At 47.3% G+C, this 13995-nt stretch overlaps 1 protein-coding gene and 1 pseudogene across 4 annotated transcripts in view; one reads left to right on the forward strand and one right to left on the reverse strand.

Annotated features, from left to right (window-relative positions):
- enpp2 (ectonucleotide pyrophosphatase/phosphodiesterase 2) overlaps window positions 1–13995 on the reverse strand; it is a 76578-nt gene that overhangs the window by 15642 nt on the left and 46941 nt on the right. For all 4 annotated transcript variants that reach the window (XM_086310211.1, XM_086310210.1, XM_086310209.1 and 1 more), the window contains exons 14-15: window positions 12246–12277; window positions 11967–12094 (exon numbers count right to left, since the gene is read on the reverse strand). In XM_086310211.1, the coding sequence (XP_086166337.1) occupies window positions 11967–12094; window positions 12246–12277 (160 nt within the window). The remainder of the gene's footprint in view (window positions 1–11966; window positions 12095–12245; window positions 12278–13995) is intronic.
- Window positions 4109–4789, forward strand: LOC147318320 (uncharacterized; annotated as a pseudogene).

A 13995-nucleotide genomic window follows, 5' to 3' on the forward strand; every position in this document is an offset into this window, starting at 1 on the left:
GTAAACTACAAGGTCATGGTAGAGGTCAAAAGATCAAGTACCATAATATCACGACTTTTGAAATTTGGCAGTTATGTTTTCCTACTTCTTCTTTGGCTCTCGGAGGAGGCGGAGGCACTTTTTCTCCTCTCCCTTATCTTCCCTGCTTATGTCCTTGTCTCGTGTTTTTTTTTTGTATTTTCCCTGGAACACTCTCTCACAGTCTGTTCTCTAAAACCTAAAAGAGGAATTATGGATTTGATCAACTGGTCCCTAAATGCAATTGACACCCCTTTCTCAACGAGAAGTTTGGGCTTGGTGAGCCTGAGTGCTGAAGATATCTACCTATTCGGAACCATGGTAACAGGGTTCTGGCTGATCGGAGCTGGCTTGGCCCTGACTTATCGGAGAATGAAGAAAGCGGAACCGGCTGTTCAAACCCCCACAAGGCTGCCCGCTGGGATTGGAACGATGGGACGAGGCGTGAGTTTCTCAAAATGGGCTGATTGAGTGCAGCAGGGATAAGATCTTGGAGAGGCTACGGCTGCTGTGAATACTCAGAATAAGATCTCTGACTGCAGACTGGATACATCTCGGAAGGGCTAGCTCGGAATAACATCTCTGGGCGCAAATCGGATGACATCTTGGGGAGGCACACTGCTGTGAGTTCTCAGAAATTGGCTCCTTGAGCACAAGAAATGACAACATCACAGAACGCAAGTATGGCGAAGCTCGCGGTTCTCCAACGGGAGATTGAGAGACAAGTGTTGGACTGTAGAACTGCTTTGAAATTCATATGAGCTGTTCGCACTAAAGTAAAAATACCATCATTTATGCGGATGCCCCTTTGGCGCCAGCCGCAAGGCCGGAGCTGAACAAAACACCCTGATAACGACTGTGTTGAGTCTGTTCCTTCCTATTCCATGCAAGGCCACCTGGGTTGGCTGGAAGACTGTTTACTTAGCCTGGCAGGGCGAAGGACACCGTCTCAGCTGAACTCTCCCTACCCCGGATCCAACACCACCTCCAACGCTTACCTCCCCTCTGATTTGGACTATCGGGTCAGTTGGAGGCGCAGTCGAAGATTGCAGCGGTCCCAGATCAGGTGTACACACTGGAACTCTTTCCCATGCTGCTGTCTGTGTTTATTGTGCTATGGTGTGTTGATATCTGTGCATTCCTGTATTATCCTTCTGTGTTACACATTTCGATGTTTTTTTCCTCGCTACCTAGTCTGACCTGTCTCCCCAATGTGATGTTTGTGTATTGTATGTACGGTCGGCAAGGTCTGTCATCTCGGTTGTGGGCAAAAGACCTGCAACTGACAAATAAAGGCTATCTCATCATCTCTCTCATCTACCTAATACAATTTCAATTCGCACGGACCAATTTCATCCAAAGGTGTGAATGTTTGATTATATCTAAAAATTCAAGGCTCAAAATGGATTTTAGTAACTTCTGGTTTTAGTTAAGCACTTTTGGTTTAAACCTGACCTAAAACCATATCACGAAAACTAGAGCAAACCAACAATTATATACATCAACTTCAGTGAGCACATTTTGGCTGTAGACCGGTGATGGTCGTATTCAGTGGAGTTTGCACTGTTGGTTACTTTATGATAAACACCAGGTGTTGCCATGTTGTGCAGACCATCCAGAAAGTGTCTGTCCCCATTTTTGTAAGTGTAATTCTAGCATTTCTTTCATCTGTTACTTAGAACTGATTAGTACGTATTTCTGTTTGTATGTAGCCGTAGTCTTAGTCTAGCAGTCCACCCTCTGGTTATAGCTCCAACAACAACATGGTGGTGGTGAGGTAACGTTTTTAAATGCTGCTGCAGGAACCAGGCTATTCAGTCTGTTCAGTGTAAAACCTCTCATGGATGCAGTTCATTTGTTATTGAGCAACTTAGCTTAACATGTAGCAAATGAATCCTGTGTTTCTGGTTCTGTAGTCTTCATACATCTACAACATCATGACAGTGTCCTCAGTCCTGAAGCTGCCCTTCAGTGTGTTGTCCCTATCCACCTACTTTAGTCCTTCAATCAATACGAGCCAAAGTCCTCTAATTGAAAAAAAGAAACCACTTTTTATTAGGTGTCCATTAAAACAAAAACATGGCTGTGCCATGGGCTCCCCCGTGTCACCTATTGTAGCCAACCTTTACATGGAAGAAATGGAAAGAAAGGCTCTTGGCTCTTTTAAAGGGAGAGTACCCAGCCACTGGTACAGATATGTAGACGACACCTGAGTCAAAATCAAAACACAAGAAGTGGAATCACTGTGCACATTAACGCCTTGGATAAAAACATCAAGTTCACCAGGGAAGACACAAAAGACGACTGTTTGCCTTTCCTGGACTGCGCCGTGCACATTGAAGAGAACGGCAACCTCAACATCGAAGTTTACCGGAAGCCCACACACGGACCAGTACCTCCTCTTTGATTCCCATCACCCTCTGGAACACAAACTTGGAGTAATCAGGACCCTACACCACCGGGCAGAACATGTTCCCTCTAAGCCTGAAGGAAAAAGAAGGAACACACACATGTAAAGGAAGCACTCAAAACATGCGGATATCCTAAATGGGCGTTCTTAAAGTCAGCAAAGATGCACAGAAAAGAAGATCAGACACCAGCGAGGGAGGATAAGAAAGACAGATGCAACAACATTGTCATCCCCTATGTAGCCTGTGTATCAGAGAAACTCAGGAGAGTTCTCTTTCATAGCTTTCGTTTTGTGTCTCACTACGGGGAACGCCTTCTGCGTGACCTCCTCAGAAGCTGAAATACCATTACGCCAGCCCTTACAGGCTGGCTAAGTGACGCCCATGTCAGGAGGGGCTAGTGCCTCCATATATAATAGGCTGACATGGCGTCAGATGTGATTGAAAAACCTCTTCTCGCTTCTCACAGAAGCCTGTAAGACAACTGTGCTACTGGGTGCTAAGCTAAACTGTCCACAAATTCAAGTGAACAACTTGGTCACTGGGCGCTTTGTTCCCAGCATTTCAGTTGTCCACTAGCATACAAGCAGTAGCAATACTGTTCTGTAGCTAGTGTTGGTGTCAAGTAGCAATACTTTCACCCTGGGAAGTAGCAATATTTTCCCAAAGTGAAGTAGCAACACTTTGCTAATAAAGGTACCACTAGCTTCACCGACAGGTAGCAATACCCTTCGGCGCTAGTGGTTTTACACATTAGGTAGCAATACCTGTAGTAAAGTAGCATTACTTTTCACCCCACGCTAGCTGAGCAATATTCTCCACACTCAGTGTCGGTCTCGCTAACATGTGCAACCCTCTAGCTAACCATGGCTATGACTAACAACGAAGTTGCAAAACTTTGTCCTTGTGGCAAGAAAATTTCTGCTGGGGATACACACCCCGTGTGCGTGGCATGCCTAGGCTTATCTCACGCTCAGGCTGCCTTGACACCCGCACACGACTGTATCCACTGCGCGGCTTTCCCACGCAAACTACTCCGCCGCAGGCTAGCTTGCCAGGCTAACCTGTCGGGTGGCGACCCTTTGCTGTGTGAGGCTGCTGCGGTGCAAGGAGAAATTGAGATGCCCGATGATTTGGCCACAAAGCCAGGGCAGAACTGGGCAGAGGCAGACCCTCAGCCCATCGCGACTGTTTTCCCATCGCTGGAGGCACACGGAGAATGTGAGTTTTTCCCCCATGCTGAAGTCACCCGGGGAGGAGATGCTAACGAGGACGGAGATGAGTCGGCTGACTCGGAGCTCCTGCTGTCTGACAACGAGGAAGAAGATTCCACCTCCTTGGCTAGCATCAGCTGGGCTGCAAAACCCTTGGCCACCGGCGAGGTTGAAAAACCGACACCGCCGTCTCCCCTGGATCTCGACATGCAGGATATGTGCAAGCGCGCAGCCGCTAGGCTCAACATCCCGTGGCCCACCACACAAACAGAGGTTGTAAAATCTCGTTTTGACGGTAAGAAATTGCCGAAGGCGAAAAAGACGCAGAAGCATGTGTTGCCTGTTTTTCCTGAGCTACTCGATGAGATAGCAGTGACGTGGAAAGCAAAACCTTACAGCGAGAAACACCCCATCGCGGGGAGCTCCCTGCTGGATTTTGAGGGGATGGAGTCTATCGGTCTCCGCCAGATGCCACAAGTAGAGCCATTGGTAACGAGCCATCTTCACCCGAAGACGTCTCTGTCCTCATCGGCTCCATCCCTCCCCTCCAAAACAGACCGCTTCCAGTCTAGCCTTACAGATAAGTGCTACAAGGCAGCGGCTCTGTCAGTAAGAACCCACAACACCTCCTCTATGTTAATGGCTTACCAAGCTGAGCTAGAAGAGGACATGACAGCTAAAGCAGATACCACAGTGTGGGAAGATATTCTGCGTTATAACTGACCACGTCCTCCGCCTGGGCAGAGAGCCATGGGCCTCGTGGTTCTTCAGGAGCGAGCACGCTGGCTCGGGCTCAACAACCTGACAACTAAGGAGAAAGAGGAACTCCGCGACACCCCTGTCGTCCCTCAAGGTCTCTTCGGTGCGGCTGTTACATTCATGCAGAAGAGATGTGAGGAAAAAAAGAGAGATGATGAGGCTCTGAAACTCTGCCTGCTGAGGAGGGCCCAGTCATTTGCGCAGGCAGCGTCTCGCCCGGTCCCCGCTTTCAAGATCCCCAAAGTGCCTAAGACGCAGACAGCCCCCCAGGCTGCTGGGACCCCTAAGAATCCATGGACTCGGAAGCAGTCTCCTCAGGCCAGAATTCAAGCGGCCCCTCCTCCTCCCCTCGCTGCCGCGATCGTGAGGAGGAAGAAGCGGCCGGCCTGACAGCCTCTTCTCTAGGCGGGAGCGAACCCAGTTTCCCCCCTTCATGGGCCGCTCTGCCGCCTCCCAGCTCCGTTCCAGAGCAAGTTCAACGGGACATGTTCCACACAGAGTGCATAACTCGGCCCGGCATTCCTGTCACTGGACCCGCCAGAGGGAAAGAGAGCCAAAGTTCACAGTGTTGTTTCACGAGCACTTCTCTCATGCATTCTGTATTAAAAAAGCCCCGACACGTGCATCTAGACAGTTTGCCGAGGGCGCTGTCGAGTGTTGTAAAAAAATCAAACATGCTGAAAAACAGACCAATGTCTGCCATAACGCAGCACGTGGAGGATCATGTTTCCACAGCTGTGATAATACAGATGAGCCCGTCACCTCCCTCACCTGTGACAGAGGTGACGGGACACCGAAATGGCGTATGTTTTGCCCTGCAACCACAAGGTGGCGCCAAAACGCTATCTTAGGTGGAGTCACCAGTGAGCCCCTTGTCTCTCCATATAAAGAGCTGGGCTACCTGCACTCAGTCAGCATGGGTGCTGAGGACATTGGAAAAGGCTGCAATTCAATGTCGCTCCACCACATTTCAAAGAAATCATTTACTCCCGTGCTCTGGGCGAGTCCGCCAGTTTTCTCCTGGAGGAAATTTCCACCTTGAGAGACAAAGGAGCTATAAGAGTTGGCCCTCCTGAGGAAATGCACAGCGGATTTTATTCAAGGTATTTCCTTGTGCCAAAGAAAGGGGGGAGGGGGGTGAGAGCCATTCTGGATCTCTGTGCCCTGAACCGGCATTTAAGGACATACAAGTTCAGGATGTTGACGCACGCCTCGCTGCTACAGTTTGTACGAGCGGGCGACTGGTTCACATCAATCGACCTGAGGAATGCTTATTTCCACATCACATGAGGACAACTCAATGCATTACTTTCATAGGGCTCAGCCTAGACTCCCTCCGGATGAGAGCTTTTCTGTCCCCAGAGAGAACAGCGACCACACGGTCATCTCTAGCACTCTAGCGATAACACTGGGACGCCTGCACATGAGAGGCTTTCAGCGCTGGGTGGGCTCGCGGGGACTAGACCCTCACCGAGACAGCCACCGTCGCATGAGAGTCTCTGCAGACTGTTCACTCACTCTCCACGAGTGGAAGAAACCAGGTTTCTTGTCTCAGGGCGTTGCCATGGGGGCGGTTTCAGCCAGGAAGGTGGTCTCCACAGATGCCTCTCTTTCAGGCTGGGGGGACACCCACGAAGGCAGAACAGTGAATGGGGAATGGGGCCCTCACATGCGCTCCACCCACATAAACTGTCTGGAACTGCTGGCGGTTCACCTGTCGCTAAAACATTTTCTCCCTTGGCTGAGAGGTCATCATGTTTTAGTGAGGTCAGACAATTCCACTGTTGTGGCCTACATCAACAGACAGGGGGTCTGGGGTCCCCCAAGTTATACACACTGGCACACAGACTGATAGTCAGGAGCAGTGTCCACCTGCTGTCGCTGAGAGCAACTCACGTGCAACTCACGTGTCGGGAATCCCAGAGGTGGTGAAGCAGATCTGGCTGCGATTCGGTCAGGCGACCGTGGACGTTTATGCATCCAGGGAGAATGCTCAGTGTCCCCTGTTTTACTCGCTGCATGATCAGAGAGCTCCACTCGGGGTGGATGCTCTAGCTCACGAGTGGCCGAGAACCCTCCTCTATGCTTTTCCCCCAGTGGCCCTCATTTCTCCAACTCTGGCCAGAGTGAGAGAGAGAGGCCACTATATGATCCTGATAGCCCCACACTGGCCAGGGAAGCACTGGCTGGCGGAGGTTTTTCAGCTGCTGTGCCTTGCGGTACCTTGGCCGTTACCACTACGCAGAGACCTTCTGTCTCAGACACAGGGGGAAATATTCCACCCCCACCCAGAGAGGCTAGCTCTATGGGCTTGGCCTGTGAGTGGTTTAACCTGAACACAGTGGGGCTCCCTCATAGTGTTATCGACACTATTCAGTGTTCATACCATTGTCTACTAGGACGCTATATGAGCACAAGTGGCGTGTGTTTGAAAGCTGGTGCTTAGAATCACAGGCCATCCCTTTTCAGTGCTCTGTGGCAATGATTCTGTCATTTCTTCAGGCCCTGATTGATAAGGGTAAAGCCTTCTCCACCATTTCTGTCCTTGAAGACGGCTCTATTAATTGCTTTAGCTTCAGCTAAGCGTGTAGGAGAGATCCACGCTCTCTCAGTGCATCAGCCATGCATTCAGTTCTCCTCGGATAATATGAGGGTCAGTATGCGGCTCAACCCCGCCTTCATCCCAAAGGTTGTCGGCACATGTTCCCCTATAGAACTGCCGGCCTTTTACCCACCGCTTTCTCCTTAGAGGAGCAACAGCGGCTGCATACCTTGTGTCCAGTCCGTGCTCTGCGCATTTATATGGACAGAACCCAGAGTGTCAGACAAAGTGACCAGCTGTTCGTGTCCTGGGCTAAACCACATACGGGAAAGCCTGTGTCTAAATAGCGTCTCTCCAATTGCCCTGGCCTATACTAGCAGGGGCCTTCAGCCTCCTTGCGTGCGCATTCCACTAGAGGTCTGGCAACCTCATGGGCTCTCTTTAGGGGAGTTTAATCTAGCACATTGGAGAGACCAAACAGCCACTTCACAAGCGCATGGCACAACACAGAAGAGCCACCTCCACAGGACAAGACTCAGCAGTCCATCTGCATCTAAAGGTCAAAGGTCACTCATTGAGGATGCCAATGTTCACATTTTGGACAGAGAGGACAGATGGTTTGAAAGAGGAGTGAAAGAAGCCATTTATGTCCAACAGAGGGGCGGGGCTTACGACACCAACTGTCTGCCATCTATAATCCAGTTTTGAGATCCTTCTCAGATGCCTTAACGCTCACTCACATCCTGGGCCATCTGACCTCAGGAAATCACATGATAGGGTGGGGCCAGGTTTCACAATGAGCTCACCCGAAACCCTGGCTGATTTCAATTCAATTCAATTCAATTTTATTTATATAGCGCCAAATCACAACATAAGTCGCCTCAAGGCGCTTCATAGATACAGAGAAAAACCCAACAATCATATGACCCCCTATGAGCAAGCACTTTGGCAACAGTGGGAAGGAAAAACTCCCTTTTAACAGGAAGAAACCTCCGGCAGAACCAGGCTCAGGGAGGGGCGGGGCCATCTGCTGCGACCGGTTGGGGTGAGAGAAGGAAGACAGGATAAAGACATGCTGTGGATTGGGACCCACACCCGTTTTCACGCCTTGGCTCAGGCGATTAGAGGATCATCAGGGGTCCTTTTGTCCTTCTGTGGGGGGAAACTCCCACTGGGTTTAAATCTGGGACTCTCCACCATTTGACCTTAGAACTGAAGAAGCTTCTCGGATGAGAGGTGAAACGTCTTCAAGCAACTTAAAGAAGTCCAGACGCTTTTCTTTGCAAGCTCCTTTGACTACGATGACCTGGATTACTGAGAACCTTCACAGACATATGTCCATTAAAACAGTACTCCCAGTCATATACTCAAGGGTGTGTGTGTGTGTGTGTGTGTGTGTGTGTGTGTGTGTGTGTGTGTGTGTGTGTGTGTGTGTGTGTGTGTTGGGGGGGGTTGAAGCCACAGGCACGTCGAAAATGTAAATGACAAGGTGACGGGGGAAACAAGACAAACATCTTTTCATTTGGTGTGAACAGTTTTTGGTTTGAGATTCACAGACACTAACGTATATGTGCCTGCACTCGTGTGTGTGTGTGTATGAGAGTGTGTGTTAGCACTGTACCTCTGCTTCCACTGCAGTGCCAACGATTAGCCTGCTCTGCCTATCAGAGCTGCACACAAACCTCAGAGATCTCTTTCATTTAGCAGCCGTGTGTGAGACAAAGTGGCCGTCCTGCAGTGTACCACAGCTTAACGTTAGGTGGCGTTACAGACGAGACCAATGCAAGTACACACACCCACCCACACACACACCCACCCGCACACACACCCACCCACCCACCCACACACACCCACCCGCACACACACACACACACACACACACACACACACACACACACACACACACACCCACACACACACACACACACACACCCACCCACACACACACACACACACCCACACACACACACACACACACACACACACACACCCACCCACACACACACACACACACACACACACACCCACACACACACACACACACACACACACACACACACACACCCACCCACACACACACACACACACACACACACACACACACACACACACACACACACACACACACACACACACACACACAGAGTTAGCTGCTGTGGTTTGTTTTCACTTTCACTCAGGATGACTTCATCGTTTTCTTTGTCACTGGATCGCTGCAGTAAGACTTTTCACCGCTCTGTATCAAACGCCTGTCACAGTTCATCTTAGAGCCTCATTAAACTTTCAGCAGCTGCTCTTTTGAAAAATGCAAGCGTGTTTTTTTTTCTTTACCGTGTGCGTGTGATTCGGGACGCCACATCGTACAGCTTTTCAGCACCGCATGTGTTAATGATGCGTTGATAGCAGCGCACGTTGGCATAAAATGTGTTTTTAAGTGATCCAAGATGTGCAGTAAAAGCCTCGGCGCTGGGTGGGCTGAAAACGCCACATCAACACCAACTGTACGCGACGTTAGAGCAGCTTTTTGGATAGCAGGAGCAGCAAATTCAAACTAAATGAAAACTCCTTTAAAGTAAGCAGGCTGCTTGATTTTACTTGGTCTCTCTCCAGTTACTGGCAGACAGATCCACTACACACCTTAACTACTTGTGCCTAGGTTGATATTCTCACAATCTTTCAGACATGTGGTTTTCAAACCTGCACGCAAGCCACAAAAGATAAGTCCTTAATCACCACGAATATTCATAACTGCACAAAACAGCATCTGTAGCATCTCACTGGTCAACTATTCTTTTCACTCTGTTGTCATTTAACCATTTAACTGCCCACCTGTGTTACCTGGACCTGCACCACTAAAGCATGCCATGTTTAAATATCCTTTTTTACCATAATATGGACCAAATAAACATTTTAGTTTTATTTTGGATGCTTAGATGATCTCGCTTTGCACACAGAAACAGTTATTTCACAAAAAACTAACAGCCCCTCCCGAGTCGGTTGTGTATCCTTCTTGCTTGATAAAGGCCTGCTGTCACTCCAGCCCATTCGTCTTAGGAGAATCTCTCAAGCTCCTCCAGATTTGATGGTCTTCTGGCATGGTCCTGTTGGTGTTCAGTTCACCCCACTGTGGGATTCTCAGTGGGATTCGAGGGCTTTGTGCAGGTCAGTCATTAACATTCACTTTGGTCTTCTGGAGATCTAGAGTTCTTTAACATGAGGACCCAGATTACTTTCTTTATGATTCCTTTTACCTTGACCAGATTCCCAATCCAGAAAACATTAAAGCATCTCCACAGCATAATACTCCCACCATCATATTTCACTGTGGGGACGGTGCTCTATAGTTGTACTCCCTACTTTCTCCAAACACAAGCAACATTTCTGTGGCCAAAGAGCTCTAGTATTGTCTCATCTGACCAAAGGACATGCTTCCAATATGCATAATCTTTTTCCAGGTTCTTCAGGGCACACTTCAGCCTGGCTTGATGGTGTCTCTTCTGCAGTTTTGCTTACTCTACAACCTCACAGTCCATTCCTGCTCAGGATTCCAGTGACGGTCTCCTATGAGACTACAATTCCTGACTTGGCTAAGTCATTGCCGAGTGTCTTGGCAGTTGTTCTGGGGTCATCGGACACCTCGTTGAAATCTTTGCTTCTTACCTCTATCAGGCTCGTTCTGTATTGTGTGGCTTGATGATACTTCTTACTCCAGTTCTTGACACTTGTGATAACTCTGTATCTCCATCTTCTGCTTAGTGATCAACAATTTCTTTTTCCCGACTCTAAATATTTTTCCTTGGTTTGTGTCATGATGCTTTCACAGGTGACGGCTCAAACACTTGCAGATTTTTATATACTGTGTGTAAATTGATAGATGACCCTCAACTTGATTTTACAAGCTGAGTCTTATAAAGCACATCATTGCACAGCTCTGTTTTTCCAAGTGGCTAATAATAACCAGCCTGGCCATCTTTTCCTGAAATAATTCTGTTATTGTGTGTGAATAGAAATAATTCATGCTTTCAAAAGAAAACATATGTCTAATAATGCTTTGTTAAAAATCTGTTGCTCTTTTGTAAAATGGGACTTTTTTGATACACACTTTAAATTTAATAGAGGCACTAATAATTTGTCCTCATGTGGATCCATTTATATACAATCTATGGGTAATAACATTTTGTTTTATCTGCTCTACAACCTATAACCACTGTGAGAAATAAGCATTAAAACCGTGAAGAAGGATTTCTGCCAAACTATCACCTGGATGACATCTGACAAAGAAATAGTTTTGAGGAGGACCTTCTTCATGATTTCCACGCAGGCTGAGGGAGATTCATCCTCACAGTTCTGTAGTGAGTATGTGATTACTGTGTGCCCTGACTCAACTGAGAGAACTGATCAAGTCGGATTTAAACCCTGAGCTGAAGTTCCACGTGTCCTTTGTCAGGTGGGGCGTCATGTGAGACGGTATCTGCCCACGGGAGGACGGACACAGTTCTCATCCCATATCTAGCCTAAAGATGTCCGATCAAACAAGATTTATCAACCATTTTATCTGATGCTCTGTAGGTTTTATTCTAAAATATTAACTGCTCTTTTATTAAACTCCTCGTGATACTTGCTGCTTTGCTTTGACCGTCTCCTGTCCTGTGCAGCTTGTCCCTGTCTTGTGAGTTAGATCTTGTTCCCCAGGTCTGACCTCTCTGCATACCGTCTGTGTCTCCCTCATTGCTGCTGCTGTGTGTTCTGTGGTCCCAGTATTTAGTGAATCCAGCAGTAAAGCTGTTTGTGAGTTTTGGATCCTGCCATGTCTCACACAGCGTTTTATGACATTACGTAGATTTTTGCTGCTCATTATATTCTCATTAAAAAATGTCCATCAGCCTAAAACAAGCTGCGTATGTCAAATTGATCCAGTTGTGTTTTCAGGATAAGAGTCAGGAAAAACAATCTTCCTCTTAGAGTGTTCAAGTTTGCCTCGTGTGTACTGTATGAGTATTTCATGTTTAAGTGTTCCTCTTGTACCTGGCAATGTGCCACTTCCTGTCCACCAGGAGATGGACATCCTCAATGCGTTGATTGTTGGCGTAGTGCAGTCTCTTTGGCAGGTGCTGCTTCAAGTACGCTTTGAAGTGCTGGTCTGCTTTCTTACACTACAAGAAAACAACACGAGCAGAGAGCTGACTGACACGTCTATTTCATGTTTCTTTCTTTGCATCATTTTTTTCTTTTACAACACTGCACATGCTTTTCTGTCTCCACACAGCTTACATGGTCCTATATTATCTTAAAAACAGCACTTACCGTTAGATTGGCCACAACAGCTTTGGGGTCATCTGAAAAACAACAATGAACAGAAGTGAAAAGCATTGCAAAGTAATAATAATCATTTTAAGGGCATACTGTGTCAGACTCCGACCCATCCAAGGTGTGTGTCTGCCTACAAACCCCCCATCTCTTTAAGCTCTGACACTGATACAGACAGCCAGAATCGGGGTAGGATGGGAAAGATTTATGTTATATCTATATACACCTGTAACTGTCATTAACACAATTCAACATTATGACTCCATAATAAAACTCTTATTCTGATGCTTAAACTCCACAGACGAGTAACAACTGTAGCTGACTGGAGTTGGGCCGTTTTAATTTCTATGCAGAGTCCACTGTTCAAACACAGGAAGGTACGGGGACGACATGTGAGAGCAAACACATCATTAGCATTAACATGGAGCCTTTTCATGCACATATACAAGCCTGCTCTCTAACTTGTTGCTCCTGCTGCCCGGTGTCACCGTCACTGCCAGTAAATATTGAAGAGAATTCCTTTTTTGGGAAAATCACATAATAAACCAAATGCAGAGACATTATTTGGATACAAAGGCTTTATTTAAAAACACTGGTGGTGACCAGCGCTACCCCTCAGCCTCCAAGTAGACGCGCCTATGGTATCGTTTTGAAAATCCTACGTGACTTCTTTCTTGAGTTACTGTGTTCACAAAGTTGGTGAGAATACAAAACTATGAACTATGAAAACAACATAAATTGTAGAAATGACTAAATACAGCGTTATCTAGCCTTTAAATGTGACAGTATGCATTTACTGGGACTCCTAAGTCTTTCATTTGTTTGGTTCTGGATTTTGTGCCTCTGTTCAGGCAGACTGGGAAACCTCAGCTGTACACACGGTAACTCCTGTTTTCACTCGGGCTTCACTCCGGTTCAGTTTTGATTTACTCCAAATATCATTGAAGTCTCTTTCATTCCTTTAACTGGCAGGCGAGTGTCAGATGTTGGACGGGTGAAGCTGTAGATAAGGAATGATAAGTGAAGGAGATAGAGACGTGACTGGGAGAAAAAGCCATCCGTCTACTCTTGGAACTGGCACAGTGGCACCGGAGCTGTAGATGAGGGGAGGAGAAGTGGGTCCTCTCTGGGTGTTGGAGATGAGCCTCTGCCTGTTCCAAACTGACGTCTGGCAGCACTCTCAGGAGGGCGTGCTTCTAAGACACTGAGTCTTTTCATCATGCTTTCCAATGTGGATCTCAAGCCAGCGCATCCTTTGCACTCTTAGGCGAAACTGCTGCGCCCCGATGGCAACGAACTGACTCCTTCTGTCACAAAGTCGTTGGACGTAAAGTTGTTTTTGAGTCCACTCCTTTTCCGGTGCTGATGGCGACGAACAACAAGAAGTAGTGTTATTTATGTCACATGTAAAAACGTGTCTTTTTATTATGATTTTTACAGCAGACTGGACGTTTTGATCTTGGTTTGTGAAAACTTCCATTCTTCCAACGAGGAGTAAAAAGAATGCATAAGATGAGATTGCAAACGCAAACATTTGTTTGCAATGTGCAGGCTCATAGTGTCAACACCAGTCTGCTGTAGAGACGACCGACATCAGTAAGGAGAACTCCTCACAGATCCAATGAGGCCGAGTGAAAAATTAGCCCATTAGATTCAAAGGCCTTTTACAAGCCTGGTAATTAAAGTGTCACTGTGAATGTTTGCTAGCACTATAAGGAAAGATGGTCCTGACAAACTAAAACAAAGC

Source organism: Aulonocara sp. 'chitande type north' Nkhata Bay, linkage group LG11, assembly GCF_057382095.1.
Source record: "Aulonocara sp. 'chitande type north' Nkhata Bay isolate Kocher_YH1m ecotype deep benthic linkage group LG11, A_spYH_male_GT1.1, whole genome shotgun sequence".
NCBI lineage: Eukaryota > Metazoa > Chordata > Actinopteri > Cichliformes > Cichlidae > Aulonocara > Aulonocara sp. 'chitande type north' Nkhata Bay.